Source organism: Chiloscyllium punctatum, chromosome 12 (genome assembly GCF_047496795.1).
Source record: "Chiloscyllium punctatum isolate Juve2018m chromosome 12, sChiPun1.3, whole genome shotgun sequence".
Lineage (NCBI taxonomy): Eukaryota > Metazoa > Chordata > Chondrichthyes > Orectolobiformes > Hemiscylliidae > Chiloscyllium > Chiloscyllium punctatum.
The window spans coordinates 71,085,889-71,105,936 of record NC_092750.1 but is presented as its reverse complement, the minus strand read 5'-3'; the positions used below and the strand labels follow the sequence as shown (position 1 = coordinate 71,105,936).

Genomic DNA, 20,048 nt, shown 5'->3' with positions numbered 1-20,048 from the left:
CATATCTGGCAAATAAGAAGATGGCCCTGGTCGTTGGAGGTCAGTCATCTCAGTTCCAGGACATCTCTGCATAGGCTCCTCAGAGTAGTGTCCTAGGCCTAACCACCTTCAGCTGCTTCATCAATGACCTTCCCTCCATCTTAAAGTTAGAAGTGGGAATGTTTACTTAAAGCATTGGAAACAAACTGCAGTCATGAAAAAAAAACTCAATTCAAATTTTTCATTTTTATTCATAGAAATGCTTTGTTTTGACTGAATCAGTTCAACCATTTACAACTGAAATGGTCAAATACCTTGTTCTGAGAGGGGAAAAGATCTCCGGCAGCACACAGTCGTGTCCCTCTATCTAGGTCAAGTTGTTGCTGTATAGTTCAGTGACAGTATACAGTTCTGACAGTAAGAAAATCCACTGGGCATAGGATATCATTGTGAACACATACAGGTAGTTCTTCTATACTGCGATAGTTGCATTTTTGTGCAACTCCGTGTTATAGAAGTCACGCTTTATTAACAGCAATTGAAGTGTTGGCAATGCAACTACGTTACAGCCAACACACATTTTAAAAGTTCATGCTTTTTTCTCCCCCTTTTCCCATAGTACCACCTAACAAGGGCATTCTTATTTTTCCCCAGCACCTATATTGTGCGTGCAGGTGTAAGAGATCCTGGTAATGTTTAGAAAACCTCATTCAAATTTTGTTTTTATCCATTCATGGGTTGTGAACTTCTCTGACCTGGTCAGTATTTATTGCCCATCCTTAATTATCCAGAGGGTAGTTGAGTCAACCACATTGTTGTGGGTCTGGAATCACATGTAGACCATAGCAAGTAAGGATGGCTGATTTCATTCCCTAAATGATATTAGTGAACCAGATCAGATTTTCCTGACAATCAACAATGGTTTCACGATCATTAGTCTTAAAGCAGATCTTTTAAAAAAAAAATTGAATTCAAATTTCACCATCTGACATAGTGGGATTTGAACTCAGGTCCTCAGAATGTTACCTGAGACTTGGATTAACAGGCTTGTGATAATACCACAAAGCCATTATATCCCACCATTTACCATGGGAGGCAAAGTTAGTAAATATCTGGAATTAAAAAGGCAGACATTAACCCTGAAACCACTGCCTGTTGTTCACACAGCCCTCTAGATGGTTCACTGATACACTATTGGGAAGAAATCTGCCATCCTTACCTGTTCTGGCTTACATGTGACTCCACATCCACAGTCGCTACCTTCAGTACAGGCTCAACTACCTTCTCCCAACTCCAGCCAGTAACACCCACATCCAGTGAATGAAGAATGAAAAGCCTTAAAAGAATCTATACCAACTTACATACCATGACACCATCCCAACACCGGAGTCAATGAAGCACTGATTGTAGAGAGTCCGAAACTAAAATACAAGAGCTCATGAACCACCTTTGCAAACTCAAACCATAGTTCACTGAAGTGGTTGATGATTCACCTGAGCACCATGTTATTAACTATACTCTCCTGCAGGTTGAGTAGAAGTGATAGTCAGAGCTCCTCAGGGCTGTGTCCCCAAACTCAACGCAGTCTCATTTGCTCCTTCACAAAGACCTAATTAGGTTTCTTTGCTGATACAACAGTGTCTAGTTCCATTTGCAACTTCCTAAATAATAAATGTTATTTGTCTGTATGCAGCAAGATCTGGACAACATTCGATGGCAAGTATCAATGAATTAGGGACCAATTGCAGTAACCATGATCAAATAAATCTTCCAACGTCTATACAAAAGGGGGAGCAATGCATATACGAGAGAATTCAGAATGTATTGTGGGATAGGACTCTGGCATAGTCCAAAAGATTTGCAGTTTGGGGACAAGATGCATTGGTGAAAATAATCTATTGAATTGAGTAGGCAAGCAATTTAAAAAAAAATTGTTTGTAGATTGTGAGCAGTGTTGATCAAGCTAGTATTTGTTACTTATCCTTAACTGTCCTCAAGAAAGTGGTGTTGAGCAATTTTCTTGAACCTCTGCAGTCCTTGAAGTGTGGGGCCAGTGAGAAGGAACTTTCAGGATTTTGACCCACAGTGAAGGCACTGCGACACGCTTCGAACTCAAGATGGTGTGCAGCTTGGGAAAGAACTCGGCGATGGGTAAGGCAGCGGTTTTCGGTCAGATATTTGCTGTCTGGAGGACCTTTGATGAAAGTTTGCAGTGTCTTGCAGATAGTACACACTGCTGCTCCTGAGTATCGGTGATGGAGGGAGTAGATGTGGTGCCAATCAAGCAGGTTGCTTTATCCTAGATGGTGTCAAGCTTCTGGAGTGCTGTTGGAGCTGCACCCATCCAGGGGCAAGTGGGGAGTATTCCATCGCACCCCTGACTTGTGCCTTGTAGATGGTGGATATGCTTTGGGGAATAAAGTGGAGTTGCTCATTGTCTTAACCTCTAACCGGCTTTTATAGCCTCTATATTTAAATGGGGAATCATGTTGAGTTCCTGATCAATAGCATTACCCAGGATTTGGGGGAATTCAGTGATGATATTTTCTTGTTGGAGATGGTTATTGTCTAGCATTTGTGTGGCATGAATATTACTTAATACTTTTCAGCCCAAGCCTGGATATTGTCCAAATCTTGTTGCACTTGACCATGGACTGGTTCAATATCTGAGGAGTTGCAAATGATGCTGAACATTGTGCAATTATCAGTGAACCTTCCCACTTCTGACCTTATAATGGAGGGTAGGTCATTGATGAAGCAGCTGATGATGGTTGCGTGCAGGACACTATTCCAAGGAACTCCTACAGAAATGTCCTGGAGCAGAGATGATTGACATCCACAACCAACCTTCTTTGTACTAAGTATGATTCAGAACAGCAGGGACCTCCCTCTTATTTCAGTTGTCTTAAGGCACCCTGGTTCCTCACTGTCAAACATGGCCTCGTTTTCACTGGATGTCACTCTCACCTCAGTCCTGGAATTCAGCTCTTTTGTCCATTTCAGAAACAAAGCTATAATGAGGAATTAAGAATATCCTGCCAGAATTGGAGTGTCAGTGAACAAGTGCTGCTCAATAGTACTGTCAATAACAAACTCCATCGCTTTACTGATGGTCAAGAGCAGGCTGACAGTAAATGCCTGAATTGGATTTGACCTGCTTTTTATATTCAGGATATACCTGGGCAATTTTCCACATTGTCAGGTAGATGTCACTGTTCTAACCACATTGCAAAAGCTTGGTGGGGGGAGCACAAGTCCTCAGTACAATTGCTGGCATGTTGTGGGGCTTGTAGCCTTTTCACTATCCAGTGCTTCATTCCTTCATATCACGTGGTGAATCGAATTGGCTGAAGACTGGCATCCATGATGCGGGAGAGCACTGTAAGAGGCCAAGATGCATCAGCCACATGGCACTTTTGGCTGAAGATTGCTGCAAATCCTTCAGTCTTATCTTTACACTGGTGCACTTGGCTCCCTATTATTAAGAATGGGGTTGTTTGTGGATATGCTGCCTCAAATTAATTGTTTAATTGTCCACCACCATTCATGACTGGATGTGACAGGACTGCAAAGCTTAGATCTCATTGGTTGGTCGTGGGACCAACGAGCCCTGTTTACTACTTGCTGCCTCCGGTTTTGGCATGCAGGTAATCTGGTGTTATACTCTCGCCAAGCGGAGACCTCACCATGATCACTGCTCACAACATTCACCAACAGAAGCTCAAATCGGCATCAAGCTTCCTCTCCCTCTCTTTCTGAGCATGGATTCACATACTGAGGAGTTTACCCCATTTAAAGTGCCTTTGTGTAAAGTAACCTTTCCTCAAGATTCCATTTATGCACAGTTAAATAGAAAATCAAAAGATCTAGAAAAAGGTATAAACTGCACTCATCACTTACAATCTGCGTGACCAGTTGAGACCTAATTCCACATCATGGGAAACAAAGAACCTGGCCAGAAATCAGGGATGGGCCAGGCTTGTCGACAGGTTCAGCAGGAGCAAACAATGCAGACTATCCTGGAAAAGGAGTGAATGTAGAAGCAGGTACGTCATGGGAAGCGGAGAGATTTCACCGTCATTTTATTCACAGAAGTATAGGTTCTCAAAGTCACTGAGCTCATGGAGTGTTCATGGAGTTGCAGAATTAACATCAGGCACACCAGAACTATTTGTTGTCCCCAGACTGTTGTTTGGGCGATGTCTTTTTCAGAGGGATAATACAGATTCCGTTCTTGGCTTCTTTTAGTCTCCACCAGCGGCCTAACCTGCAAAGAGAAGATGAAATTTAATTCATTCAAGCCTCGGCATACTTGACAGTGTACTGTACTTCAGAGCAGTTCACACATAGCTCAGTCATGAATGCAAAGTTCCCAGGAATTCTCTGCCTCACCTGGAATCCTATTTTTAAAACCAATCTCCGTACACTTAACTCTTGCAAAGGTGTGGGTCTATAGTCACAGTTGTCTCTCCAATAGTTTACTAGGCTCACACGACCCTGAATTGCTAAATTTCCAACAGGTACTGTAATCCCAGGAGTTAAATCTAGACACACCATGGTCAGCAAGTCACTAGACAGGAACAAGTGGTCAGCCAGAATACCTGGTGACACCTCTGAAGTCCCAATCACCAATCAGCCCAAAATGGGTTAGTTTAAATAGGTCAGGAAATGACCCAGTATCACACTGCCTGCCATATTTCCCCCATTACAGCAGTTGTTACTATTCATAAGGGGGAGAAAGTAGTATTGACAATAGACAATAGATGCAGGAGTAGGCCATTCAGCCCTTCGAGCCTGCACCGCCATTCAATATGATCATGGCCGATCATTCCCAATCAGTATCCAGTTCCAGCCTTATCTCCATAACCCTTGACTCCACTATCTTTAAGAGCTCTATCCAATTCTTTCTTAAATGAATCCAGAGACTGGGCCTCCACTGCCCTCTGGGGCAGAGCATTCCACACAGCCACCACTCTCTGGGTGAAGTAGTTTCTCCTCATCTCTGTCCTAAATGGTCTACCCCGTATTTTTAAGTTGTGTCCTCTGGTTCGGCACTCCCCCATCAGCGGAAATATGTTTCCTCCTGCCAGAGTGTCCAATCCTTTCATAATCCTATACGTTTCAATCAGATCCCCTCTCAACACTTTGAAATGATGAGGTTAAGGCACTACATAAATGCAAATTCTTTTCCCCCTTGACAAACTAGCAGATCAGGGATCTAAATACATCCATTACTTATGGGTGTTCATTAACAATGAGGTTTTTTATAAATGCAAGTTGCTGCAGAAAAACATCACAAGGAACATGCCTCAACACAGCCTGGTACTGGAAGCTGCAAGTAACCACATTGAAATTAGGGAAAAATAACTGCACTGCCAGTGTAGAATAAACACTCTGAAAAGATCAAAAAGCAAGGATCGTAATCAACAGAGTAATAAAGAGTGCAGAGGCAGTATCCCCTAGGCAGGGAAGTCAATTACCTCAAATCCTGAGCGGAATCGGCTGTCATCTCAAATAATTACTCTCGGGGGATTTCTTTTTATATATAGATAGGGATGAGGATGGCACAGGTGGAATGCTGCTGAGAACAAGTCACACAGTAATACTGTACGACTGCACAAACCTGCATGAATTGACAGAACAACTCATAAACCCTCTGCCTGCTGATTGTCTTTTAAAGGAAATCACAGCCAAAATGGCACAACCTTTTCCTTTTGCAAAGTTTTTGTTGATTTGCAGGCACATAGCTGTCAGATAATGAGATATGGAGGAAAGGAGTTAAGATACAGATTAAGTCCAAACTAGAACCTTAAAATCAGGAGTTAAGAATATCCTGCCATATTTGGAGTTTCAGTGAACAAGTGCTGCTTAATAGTACTGTCGCTAACAAACTGTGGAAATTGGCGATTCAGCCCATCAAGTCTGAAGAGCATCCCACCCAGATCCACCCCATAACCCTGCATTTCCCATGGTTAATCTACCTAACTTGCAGATGAAGTCATACAGTGTGGAAAAAGATGCTTGGGCCCAACCAGTCCATGTCAAACTACACTAATCCCACCTGCCTGCTCCTAGCCCATATCCCTCCAAACCTTTCCCGTTCTATGTATCTATCCAACTGTCTTTTAAATGTTGTAATTGTCCCCGCATCCACCACTTTCTCAGGCTCATCTTTAGACTATGAGAGGAAACCAGAACACCCTTGGGAAACCAACATAGTCACGGGGGAAACGTGCAAACTCCCCACAGACAGACACATGAGGGTGGAATCAAACCCGGGTCCCTGGAGCTGAGAGTCATCATTGCTAACCACTGAGTCACCATGCTGCCCCAGAACGATGGAGCTGGCTTCAGCAGATCAATGGCCTGCTCCTGTGCGGATGAGAACAGCAGCTTACTCTCCATCATCTCAGGCAGATGGTCACTTCGTTGACGTGCCAACCAGAGGGAGGTGACAGGCCAGTCAGCAATGAGGCTAGCTAAGCCTGAGACACCCACCATATGCACTGTGTGAAGGGTGGGGGGGTGGGTGATGTTGGCCAGAAATAGACCCCTCATTTTCACTGCATCTGTTGAAGGAATGGTACACTTCAACACATTAACAGCTTCATTCGTCTTCAGTCAGTGGTTAGGAACTGAAATCAGACCTTTTTGCATTTTTCAGTGCAGATCCAGTCAACACTTGCTATAATCTTCCCACAGAGTTCATCTCCTGGCAGTGTTTGTCACCAGCTGTTCTGACACTTTGAGCATCTGTGCTGATTGATAGGTTGTTTGGAAATGTTCCAAAGGTCATAAACAGGACCTCAACTGAACAGGTAATGATCACACCAATAAATTAATAGTGAGGTGTTTCTATATTCAATGTTGGAGCTTTAAATGCCACAACTCCACATCAGCACAGTACTGCATAGGAACAATAAAGCAGACCATTAGTCACAACACAGCAAATGGATTCAAAAAGTCCAAACCATGCCAGTCTGGAATTTCCACAGGTGCAGAGTAACCCGAGTGCCAGAAAGGTCAGTGAGAGATTGACAGCACCTTGGATTTTATTTTGCACTATTTCTCTGGGGGGGGTCCCACTGACTTCCCACCACAGGAAAATCGAAGTGGCTGAGATGGAGATACAGGCCACTGCCCCTGTCTCTTACCTGTGCTCTTGCCCCATGCCAGCCACCAAAAAGTCTCCTGAACTGGAAAACTTCAAACAGTTCACAAAGCCGACCTATGGATGACGCAGATAGAAACAGGTCATTAGTTTTATTTTTAAAAGAAACAGTGGAGGATGAAACCATTCAGTCCAGTGATTTTGTGCTGAATCGTCAAAGGAACAACACACCTTTGTCTCCTTTTGCTGATAATACTCCAGATTTCAAGCACATGCCTGGACCAGCAAATATTCAGGCAGTGCATTCCAGATCCGAACCAGTGAACAAGTTTCACCTCATGGCACCATTGCTTCTTCTATTGATTATCTTTTAATCTGTGCCCCCTCATTCTTAATCCCTCCACTAATGGGGAAAGTTTCTCCCAAGCTGCTCATGAATTCGTACACTTCTACCATATCTCCTCTCAACCTTCGCTTCTCTGAAGAAACCATTAGCTCACCCCCCCCCCCCATCAGTCCCATTCATGCACTGAAAGCTTCTTTCCAGCAATAGCCCCAGAGACCCCTTCCGTAAAGGAATATCTTGTTTTCAGCAAACACAGACACAGCTACCACAGAAATTTCCAGAATGCAACCCATCATAGCACAGTACAAGGCAGCGTATTGCAGAGAAAGACATTCAAAAATCGGGGGATCTGCAGGAGAGAAAAGGGAAAAGACAAGGATAAAGTAATACCTGAGAGCGGACCTACGAGGAAAGGATGAGGAACGATGAAAGCGAGGGTCAGAACCTGGAGCGGGAATTTCAAATCAACAACAAGCCTTGGCATGAAATCACAGGACAGGTGACCTGTTTGGTGAATAATGCGCTTTAATTTTGCTCTTTAAGTGATGGAGGTGTGTTAAATTCAAAGAATTCATAAGCTACTACTGAGATTACGGAGAGGGGACTGATGTGCCTCTGGACTGTGCTGAGGGGACCATTTGGCTGCCATTTCTCTTTTCCTCCACACTCACAGTTGAGGGACACTGCAGCATCTTTACCAATGCTCCACCTGTGAGCAGTTAACGTGAAGTGGTGTCATCAAATTCATGTCTTACCCAATACCAGGGCGGCATGGTTGTGTCCATGAGGAAGTCGAGGCGGATAGGCTAACTTATAGAACTCAAAAAATCCAAGTGAACAATAATTTTAACCAACCAAAATTAAGTAGCTGTTTAGATTGACAAGAGGTGATGTGCCATTACTGCAGCATGTAGGGATTGACAGACAGCACCACATTCCTATTAAAGAAGACCTGGAAGAGTATTTCTACAGTTTGAGGAATATTGGCACAGTGTTATCAACCTGGAGTCATTCCAGGCTTAGCAGGGTACCAGGGAGGGAAAGTTATCTCGACCCCTTTTCAGGAGACAGTCTCAGACTGTTGCACGATTGGGAGAACATTGATGGCAGGGGTGGCATGGTGGCTCAGTGGTCAGCACTGCTGCCTCACAGTGCCAGGGTCCCGGGTTCAATTCCTGCATTGGGTGACTGCCTGTGTGGAGTTTGCACATTCTCCCCGTGTCTGCGTGGGTTTCCTCCAGGTGCTCCGATTTCCTCCCACAATCCAAAGATGTGCAGGTTAGGGGTAAATGTAGGGGAATGGCTCTGAGTGGGTTACTCTTTGGCGGGACAGTGTGGACTTGCTGGGCCGAAGGGCCTGTTTCACACTGAGGGAATCTAATTCATTACATATGGGATCCAGGATAGAGTGATACTGGGATTCAGCCTCACCTTTATAAAGGAAATTACTGCAGATGTTGGACACTGGAAATAAAAACAGGAAGTGGTGGAAATATTTAGGTCTAGCAGCTTTTGAGAAGGCAGAGATCATTAATATTTCTAATCAAATATGACTCATTAACTCTTCTGTTCAACTTAAAATGTTAAGAGCTGCCCCATCCACAGATGCTACCAGTGCTGAGTATTTCTGGCGCTGTTTGATTGTTTCTGAGGCATATGGCACTTGCGCCTGTGTGCAACAAGAGCAGCAAGAAGGACAGCCAAATTCAAGTGAGTGAATTACAATAAAGGGACGTAAAAGCGATCAGGGGGCAGTGGTGAGAACTGATACTGTGCACTGCAGCAGAGACCACGATTAGCAAAGGCCATACAGCTTGTCTAGATTTATAACATTTCTTCAAGGCAAGTGAGGAACTTGGAGTGCAGAGCCAGGTTGCCTGGTACACATAGTTTTACCTGCATTGTTAGTTTTTAAGTTGGAGGCGAAAGAGTTTAACAAACTAACCTCAAAAAGGTAAAAATATCTGGATTTCTACCAAAGTCTTCGGCAAGTTGACACAGGGTCAAACGGATTAGGTATTAACCACCACGATGCAAAAGAATGGTTTGGGAAGAAGGGACATTGAATCATTGGACATCAAGACTCAGTAAGGAGGGAAGGGTTTCACTGAAACTAAACAGGAATCAGTATCCCGGTGAATTGTACAACCAGAGCAAATGACTTCAAAGCTTTTTTTTAAGAAAAAAAAAGAGGGGTCGGGTAACAGGAAATTTAGAAATTTCAACAGAAGAAAGTTGAAGTAATGGAGCAAGGGAATGATTTAGAGAAAAAGTTGAATGTGACAGTGAGAGGTTGAAAGTTAAATGGGGAGAGATGAGTGAATCAGTGAATAGTATCCATACAAATGCTCTTTATTTCAATGCATGAAGCAAGGCAGGCATGGAAGCAGAGGGAAATGGATCAGAATTAATTATTAATAGTGACATGGTTGCAAGGTGACCAAGGGAATCAAGGAATACGAGTATAGGAGTGAAGGCAGAAGACTAACTGCAATCATACTGAACTGTAAAGCAAGCTCAAGGGGTCCTATTGTCTAATCCATGACAGCTTCAATCTCTGAGACTTCCACCCTGGCCTGTCTCTTGAAAGTCACTACACCGTACCTTTATATTGCTTGTTGGCTGATCTAATGTGGACTTTGTGGGCCTGCAGGTTTGTAAAGAAGCTGTTTGTAGCTCGCTGTTTGCCAACATTACAAACAAATTCTCAAATCAACCCACTAGCAGATGTTTGGGGGAAGAGGGAGAGAGATAGCGAGAGAGAGAGAAATCGGGGACAAGCACATTATTCCCACAGAAGGCGCTGCTGACTATTTTTCCACAAACGATATTCAGAATGGACTGTCACCAACGTGACTGTGCCCCACTTCTTCCCCAAAGGTGCCAGCCAATCCTCCTTCCCAAATCTCCTATTTTAAAGAATGTTAATTCAGTAAAGATCAATCTTCAACAGATAATCTGGATTTTTGTCAACACTCAGTCTTTGACCTTATGATGGATGGAAGGTTATTGATTAAGCAGCTGATAGCTCAGCCTAGGATACTGTCTTGCAGAGATGTCAGAGATCTGGATGACTGACCTCCAACAACCACAACCCTCAAACTTTGTATATTAGATAACTGCTGTGTTTTCTAAGTGGCTTTACACTGTCACATTTCCAAATACTGATAATGAAGAAGAAGAAATTAATTCCAAAAGGTGACAGCACATCTCTGACCCAAGAAGCAGAGCTGACGTTTAACAAGCCAGGCTCAGACAGCCCCAGCTGAAAGGCAGGAAGACAGAATGCGATGGTAAAGATGGATTGTAGCTGCTGTATTAATTAACCGAATTAATTAACTGGACTGGCATTGTTATTTTAAGGTCAATTGACAGCAGGGGCTCTTCCAGCTGGAACTGCAAGCAGTATGTTTGAGCAGTGCTGACTGCTGTGAAAGCAGTCACTATTTCCAAATCCATCTTGAAGTAGTGCAGGTGAAGCCAGTCACAAGAACCTCTCTTAAAAAGGGGGAAGGAGAGCCCCTGAGCACTTACTGTACAGAGAACCACACCCAAAATGTAATCGGTTCGCAACAAGCCGGATTTCAAAAGTAAACTGCTTCAAATATCTGTTCCAAATCAGACCCTAACGGAGCACTCCTTGCTGGTGAGGAACTGAATCACTGAGACCTTGGTTCGGGATGACTTGGCTGATCTTGGGCAGAGTGATAGTTGAGGGCAATACAATCAGACCCGGAGCATTAGCTCCCTTCCATTGAGAAAAAGAGGCAGAGAGGTTCATCTCCCCAGACACTATTACCTCCTACCCAAAAGAGCATGGGTATATGTAGGAAGGAGGTTGACCCTCATCCAGAAACCTAGTGATCTCCTCATGTAAAGGCTCAGGAACAGGAGAGCTTGTGGAACTCTATGCCAGCACACATCACATTAGCAAAATGCGCTAAGTTTATGGACCCCTGGATTTGAACTGTAAATTTTGTTCTTTGGGTAGTTTATCCCAAACCTGCATTGCAATACATTCAATTAACCGGCATAGTCGTTACCCATTTGACACACAAAGTTCTCTCTTACCATGGGAATGTCAAACAGTGGCTCCAATGTCTTAAAACCTTCCCCACATTTCCAGAGCCTGATTTTGGAATTATGTGAACCTGAAATCATTGAAATAAGTGAGATTACAATACAGCAATATTAAGAGGTCAACTAGTTTCAAGCCACACCCTACAGCTTGCTATGCAAGACTTAACACCACATACTTGGCCGTGCTGTAATTGTACGTTTTGCAATATCTGTAACAACACACAGTTAATTTAAATACACCAAAACCATAGCAAATGACGATACCACACAGTGAGCTCGATAAACATCCAAGCGAGGAAGACAGGATAACGTTTAGACTTCAAATCAGTGAGGGATACTGTCTGCACAGGAACCTACCCAGTCTCTCTCAGTGGCTGAAAGACTGCTGTGCATTCCAGATAGTCCACCCTTTAATACACACTCAGTGGCTTTAGGTCAGAGAGACCAAAACTGGACTCAAGACAGGTCAAGTCTGAGATCAGGACAACATTACATACTGGTGATAATGAGAAATCAGACCACAGCAACTTGCATTTTCATATCACCATAGCTTATTGAAATAACCCAAGGTGCTTGACAGGAGCAGAGCTGCAACACTAAGAAAATGTAGCAATAAGGGTGCAATGGAGGAAGATTGGGGATTTCTACAGATTGAATACCGCAATCTGCTCAACGAAATATGGTTTTGGTCAGTTTTGGCCAACGAAAACTAAAAACAGGCACAAGGAACAATAAACTGTGTCTCTCAGCTTGAAGCACCTGAGGCTATCAAATCACTGTTCAGCAATGCTGCCACGGAGGTAATCCAATACGGCTGCTGTGTCACTGGGTCTCCATGGATACCATGAGCTTTCCTGACCGTCACCAGAGGCTTCTTCTTTGTAACTGTCCAAAGGGCCAAGGAGCTGGAACACAGCAAGGCCAATAGATAGCACATTTCATAGCTCTCAAAATTAGCAATATGGTTGTATTTCAAATACCTGTTTTTATAAAGTATAAAAGCTGGATGAAAAGTCCAACACATTAGGTGATAAACATACCCATCGTCACCTCCAGAAATCATGTACTCCTCATTCATCAGTTGTATGCAGTCAATGGAACTCCTGGGGATGAAGGAAAGCTGCAGTGAGCATGCTGTCACAGAGTAGGAAATAAACAGACTTCCTCGGGGCTCTCCCATCAACACTGGCCTTTGGGACAATAGCCATAAACCTGCGACCCCCCCCGCATCATCCATTGTTCAGGGGCAGGGGGAGCAGAGAGTGGGGATTATCGGTTGGCTATTGATCACTGTTCCTCCGGCCCACCGGTCTTCTCAATGAGGGCGGCAGGATGAAATAAAGTCCTTTTGATGGAGGATATCATTTCCTGCTGCCAGGTTCTAGAGGATAAAATAATAGGAAAACTGCCCTCCTGTTGGGCAATTGTGATTAAAGATAAGGAGGTGTAAATCATACAAATTGCTTTCAATGAAAGTTGTCCTGTATGTCAGCTATCCAGCACTCTGCAATACAATTCTGTAACCCCATCTCCATCCCACCATGTTAACAATGCTAGAACTGAACAGGATTACTGTCAGAAAGTTTACATTGGAATAAAACTTTGTGGCTTATTCTTGGTACAATGACAAACACATTAAGATCCATTCCATTCTAAGTGTCTGACTGTCTCTCCACAGAAGTGACCCATTTTATAACAGTGTCCTCTGTATCAGCTACCCAGCAGCTCAGAACTCTTATGCACAAACTCAGTGCTAATGTGCTTCACTAGCACAGCCAAGCTCCCGTACCCACAGCCTCATCTTATTTGTAAATGCCCCTTAATAAACTGAAATTATTGCATTATTGTTTGACAGCAATGGATGGGGCAAATCAAACAGTGTGACATTTGAAACGATCAATGCTATGCTGTAAAGTGACACAATCCTGCAACTTTATGAATCACTATGCAGATCACATTGGGATACGGTATAGAATCTTGGTGGCCACATTTCAAATGACTGAAAATGATTGGCACCACAATGGCCCAGTCAGCCCACTGAGGGGTCATCCTCAATCTTTCAGCCTCCTCCCACACACCCATCTCTGTCACAGCAACCTTCCACTTCACTCATGCACTCTCACACACACAGACACACACACCTGGCTTTTCTTGAAATGCGTCTATATCATTCACCTCAAACTACATCCTGCTGTCGATCTCCCCATTCTCTCGATTAAAAAAACGCCTGAATGCCCAGTTTGATTTCCGGCAATTATCCTGCACAGATTGCCTATGACTTTTAATGGTAAGAACACACTCTCCATGTCAACTCTGTCAAAACATTTCAGAATTTTAGGAAGATGAATGATATGGGCACAGCAATGTTTATTGGAGGACAGGGAGATAGTGATAACTATTTTAAGAAACCTGAAGGCACTAGATCTTGTGAAAAACAGTTTCACCTTGTTCAGAAAGGTAGAACCAGAGGATAAGTCTTCATTTAAATAAGGTCCATTGAAAACACAACTGTATTTCACATTTCAGTGAGGGAATAGTAAACCTATAGCATACAGCCTCTGATGTCATGGTACAAGATTAAGTAGCTGAAATGCACAGGAGACAGGTGTCATTCAAAATATTTCCAAATGGAGCACAAGTGCAATTTGAAACTTTTTTTTAAAAAGAGAAGTCGGTTAAGGAGAACATAACAGCTGTAATTGTGGAATCGCACTATGAATGTTTTCTTCCCCTCGTTTGAGGAGGATTGGTCAAGAACTCCTATTCTCACTGGTCTCTGCACCTAGCAGGATTGCAGGAGGTAAACCTTGTTGTTATTTTGTCCTGCAATCCCCATGTTAACCAGCCGTGTCAACTGGAAGCAACTGCAGAATTCCGGAGGTAACAACAGCTGCACAGCAGCTAATTAAAGGCAGAGAGCACTAATTTGTGTAACTGGCTGCCACACTCCATCCATCCCTCCCCTTGTAAACAAACAGTCCTGTTTTTGCCAAGCCACTGTTTAAGCTCAGATTCCATGTGCTCCTTTAGCTTCAGAATTCACTTTAGAATACACTCTGATCGGGTGTCAGAAGTGTGATGCTTTCCCTGTTATGACAATGTCTGCTTCCCGATAGAGGACAACGGAAAGCTAACACTGGAGGTCAGTGCCTATCCACTGTAAAACTTTATTTTAATTGCAGTCGCAGACTGACCTTTCCCAAGGGGTGACACTGGCCTCAGAATGTGATACAGCGTACGTTTACAGAATAGATAGTGACCACTGAAGATGAGTCATGTGTTACCTGCAGTCCTTGACGCCAGAGAAACGGTGTGTGCCTGGCAAATATTGTCTCACACCAAACATGTACAGCAACTGAATTTGGCATTTTAACAGTGACTAATTAGTGATGCAGAGGGTCAGACAGTGATGGGGAGGGGTAGACCTTGGGATTGCATGGTGGCTCAGTGGTCAGCACTGCTGCCTCACAGCGTGACGGACCTGGGTTCGATTCCACCTCTGGGGGACTGTGGATTTTGCAAGTTCGCCCCGCATCTGCAAAGGCTTTCTGCAGGTGCTTTGGTTTCCTTCTACAATCCAAAGATGTGCAGGCCAAGTGGATTGGCTCTGGGAAATACAGGGCTACAGAATAGGGTAGGGGTGCGGGTCGGGGTGGGATGCTCTTTAGCAGGGCAGCGTGGACATGATGGGTTGAATGGCCTGCTTCCAGACTACAGGGATTCTATGAAAAGGTTAGTGCCGGAGTGAGCAGTGAATATTATTTTTCTATAAAACCTGGATTAAGAGAAGCTAAACTGATAATCCATTCAATCAGAGCTGAAGTTTGGTTCCACAGCACAAATGCCAGCACCTCCTATCATTGGGCTTCTCTTTAACACATCTCTTACACTAGCATTAGCCTATCAGAACATTTTCTGTTGAGCTGTGGAAATGATTAACACATTTGTTTCCAAAGATCTGTTACATACTTGTAACATTAACAGGTAAGAGAAACTGAGTTTAAAATGAGGTATCTTCATAGTCACTGGTATATGGACTGTTGCTCCTCACGGTCATTCACTGAGCCTTATGAAATCCCCAGGTTTGTGATGCCCTCCAGGGTCAAGCAGCCAGTTGACACAGATGGAGATTAACACATGAATCATTCTGAGGAGCTAAAGAGTGGTCCAGGAATATCCAATGTTGTGAGATGTGTGGGGGTGAGGAGTAAAGCAAAGTGCTGATAGTTATATTGGCAGCATGCGCTGGCATGGTGACAGAGTTCGACAAGAGGGTTGATTAACACAGTCTGTAGATACTGAAGTATCCTCAGCTTGCTGACCTGCATTGATGATAATTCAGACAGACAGTCAGTGCTCAGTAATCACATCAGCGGTGAGTCCAAATCATCTCCTGGGTATTTCCAATTAAATTTTGAAATGGATGTTATGTTGAGGTTGTACAGGACATTGGTGAGGCCTCTTCTGGAGTACTGCAACCAGTTCTGGTTGTCCTGTATGGGAAGGATATTATTAAGCTGGAGAGGGTTCAGAAGAGATTTCCTAGGATGTTGCCAGGAATGGAGGGTTTGAGTAATAGGGAGAAGCTGTATTGGCTGGGGCTTTTTTTAAAAACTTGAACGCAGGAAGTTGGGAGGTGACTTTGTAGAGGTTAATAAAATAATGAGGGGCATAGGTGAATGGCAATTGTCTTTTCCCCAGGGTGGGGGTTTTCAAGACTCGGGGGCATATTTTGAAGGTGAGCAGAGAAAAAAAATTAAAATAAGACGTGGGGCAATTTGTTTTTTGAAAGACACAATGATTCGTGAGTGGAAAAAATTTTCACAGGAAGTTGAAGATGCCAGTAGAGACACAATGCTTAAAAAACATTTCGAGAAAGTTCCTGACTAAGAAACATTTGGAGGGATGTGGACCAAGGGCGGGCAAGTGGGACTAGTTTGGGATTGTGGTCAGCATGGACTGGGTTGGACTGAATGGTCTGATTCCGTGCTGTATAACTCTATGAATAAAACCATCTAAAGATTAAAAATCACACAAACCAGGTTATAGCCCAACAGGTTTAATTGGAAGCACACTAGTTTTCAGAGCGTCGCTCCTTCATCAGGTGGTAGCGATGAGGGAATGTCGCTCCAAAAAGCTAGTGTGCTTCCAATTAAACCTGTTGGACTATAACCTGGTGTTGTGTGATTTTTTAACTTTGTACACCCCAGTCCAACACCGGCATCTCCAAATCATCCAAAGATGAACAGAGATGGAGGCTATAAGCAGCACACCAAAGAGACAGGATAGGAGCCATTCCATTTGGGATGAAGCATCAGCATTCGGACTACACGGAGTGAAAAAAACAGAAGCAATAGAGTTGTCAGCAGATCATAATTTTGTAATCAGGTTTCCCGGCTCCTGGACTTTTGCAAATAACCAGACAATCCGAAATCTGCAGCACTGCTCCCCAGAGCTCACGACAGAGGAGCAGAGTTGGCAGATTGATTTATCTGCCAGGGATTGAGAATGCAGTATTCATCTTTAAATGACAGGTGCAAAGTAGAGAATTTTCACATTGTACATGACAGAGCTGAGGGAGCCAGCAGGTGTGAAACTAATGAACATTCTGTCGAAGAGGTCAACATGCAAGACAGCCACTTGGAAATGACAGAGCAGGGGAATGACCCAGAAGCTATTATAGAAACCATGAAGCTGAGCCAAGTTACAGTCAGAAAGTTCCATCAGGAATAAAACTTTCCACTTTTAATCTTGCTGCACTCTGACACACCTGAATTGATACATCTTTGTATCATTGCGCTCTCCTTTATAATACAGGAGTCAGGCTGTTATATTAGGAGATATCAGGACTGGGAAGTAGAGGTACCTAACTGCTGCTTACTCCCAGTTCATCCTGGTGCATTCAGGTGTGGAGCATGGAGCAGCCACAGCTTACACCAGCACAGCACCCATTCCAAGTTCACATTCACTCAGCTGTCCGTCCACTGTACAGTTTTCACCACGCTCGATGGAGAAGACCGACGGTGAGAAAATCTATCCAATTTGAAAAAGTTCAGGCAGAACTCATTTTCCACAACAAATGATGAGGTAAATGTACTGGAGCTAGAGTTGCTAAACCTGCAAAATAAGCACGTTCTCACATAACAACTTTTACCTTGTGTGAACTGTATCAAAATTGCCAGGTTGCACGCACTAAATGACAAATGCAGTGCTCCATTCAAACCCTCATCTGCAGTGTTTCATTGTTTTTCTCTGCACTTCTTTTCTGACTGTATTGATGATGGTTTCTCAGTTAGTAGCCATCTTCCAGGACCTTGTTCATATAAATCAGTCCTCAGCTCAGTTTAGATAGCAACTTACATTTATATAGTACCTGTAACATCTTTACAATATTTCCAGGTGCATTATCAAACAATACTGAACTTCACTAAGACAGGCAAACATTTGGTCAGGAGGTAGGTTTTCAGGGGAGTTTTAAATGAGGAATCAGTTCTAGAGAGGAACAGAGGTTTACAAGAGGTGTCCCAGAGTAGAGGCTCTGAACAGCTGAAGGCATGCCCACCAATTGTAGAGGAATCCTAAACTGAAACATGCAAGAAACAGTGCAGCACTGACTGGGATAAAGTCACATGTGCAAAGCTGACAACACATTCATTAATGGTGTCTGCAATCACACTACTCACTCGTGACCATGAAAGACAAGCTGTGCTTCTTCAACAATCTTCCAGACTCTGACTGTGCGGTCTCGGCCCCCTGCAGTGACACAACGTTCTCGACTAAGGCTGTCCAGACCCGTAATAGCATCCTGGTGACCGAACCTGTTTGAATTGAAATAAAACAGAGAAAGAGAACTTGAGGACAGAACCAGGCACCAACTCTCATGTCAGCTACAACAATGCTTCCAGGCCCGGACACTAAGTGCTGCAGCGCAGAGGGGACTGGACTGTGGATCAGCATTGCATAGTCAGTCACTCTCACACAAACCACCCCAATCAGAGGGTGTGGGCTGAAGCCTCATTTCAGGGGTTGGCTGTTGAATGAGATGTTAAACTAAGACACTTGCTTGACTTAGGCGAACAGCAATTTCCTGGCACTATTCGAGTACCAAGGAAAATTTACCACAAGTTCAAGCCAATGTTTCACACACATCAAAAAACAGATTATCTGGTCAATTATCATCTATGGGAGCTTGCTGTGTGTACTTAGCTTCTATGTTTAGTGCTTTGGGATGATCCACCATTGCAAAAGGCTTTTCAGGATGCCCTCCTTTCTGCATCTCCAGTGTTTTAATCAACACATGATAGATTAATTCTACTTCTTTTCCAGGACTTCAGACACATATACATACACACACACACACACACCAACAGACCCAACACAACACAGCACAGTCCAGTCCCACAGACTTTCACTGAAGCTGACCTGTGGTGATGTTGGTGAGTGTAGGATTAATTAGAGTGTGCGCAGGAAGATTCTGGAGCCTTGATCCACCCAGAGGTCACTTTACGAATAGCACTACCCACTACGGGTCCACGGGGCTGTATGCCCCTCTCAGAACTGCCCACGAAGGTAAATAAAGCTTTGGAGACCCTGCACTCCTGGCGGAGATGCTATATTTACAGTGGTTATTTTTACTGAAAGCAAAGTGGGAAAACAGAGCAAATGAAAGGCTGAGTAGAATGGAAGTGTCTCTCAGAAATCCATGACTTGGGAGAAAAATGCAGTAGCATAAAGTGAAAAATCAGGACACATCAAAGGCTCATATTTAATCAGGAAACAGGAAGGCGGTGCAGCAGAGACAAGCGAAATGAAATACAACAGACTGTTACCGATACCAAGCAATGCTCAGAATAGCGATGAGGGTCAAAACTCGAGAAATGTTTATACAGATAGATCTCCTATAATGCGGATTTCTTGAATGTAATTTGGCTGTAACATGATTTGTGAGTCACGGGCCTCCTTTTGCAAATAAAGCAGACTCTCGTTCACTGTTACATGATTCTACCCCCAGATACTAGGTGCCGCAGTACAGAGGACTGGACTTCACTTTGGCATCCTGTTGCCAGTCAGCTCGCACGCTTTCTGGTGAAGAGCTTTGTGAAAGATACAGTGCTGTGGTCAGGGATTTTAGTGTTAAATTTACTGTTTTATGGCATTAGAATATGATTTTAAAGTTTACTTAGACTGCGGCATCATTTGTGTTAGGCTAACTACTATTTTTGTTTCAATTTCTACTGGTATTTTTGTGGTTTGCCCCAACCCTGTTTTTCCCATAGGCACCATTACTTGTATTGCGCCATTTTCTATAACACAGCATCGCACATACCGCATTATAGGAGAACTACCTGTAGTCCTTAATCTGTTAGATAACCTCAAGGTCACAAAATGTCAGCAATTTTAAACTTGACACCCCCCCACCCACCAAAGACTGAAATTTGTTGAAAAGTGAGTTGTAGAAGTCACCGACATGAATGATGAAATGAGTATTAAAGGGGGATAAAGGCTCTTGTACAGTTGTCACTTCAGGAGATG

General features: G+C 43.6%; 1 protein-coding gene across 1 annotated transcript in view; it reads right to left on the bottom strand.

Annotated features, from left to right (window-relative positions):
- Positions 1-206: 206 nt before the first annotated feature.
- Positions 207-20,048, bottom strand: part of rrp9 (ribosomal RNA processing 9, U3 small nucleolar RNA binding protein) — a 36,076-nt gene continuing 16,234 nt past the window's right edge. Inside the window, exons 10-15 of the mRNA XM_072582741.1 lie at positions 18,200-18,334; positions 12,557-12,619; positions 12,276-12,421; positions 11,508-11,587; positions 7,134-7,207; positions 207-4,246 (exon numbers count right to left, since the gene is read on the bottom strand). Of these exons, the coding sequence (XP_072438842.1) occupies positions 4,147-4,246; positions 7,134-7,207; positions 11,508-11,587; positions 12,276-12,421; positions 12,557-12,619; positions 18,200-18,334 (598 nt within the window). The 3' untranslated portion in view covers positions 207-4,146. The remainder of the gene's footprint in view (positions 4,247-7,133; positions 7,208-11,507; positions 11,588-12,275; positions 12,422-12,556; positions 12,620-18,199; positions 18,335-20,048) is intronic.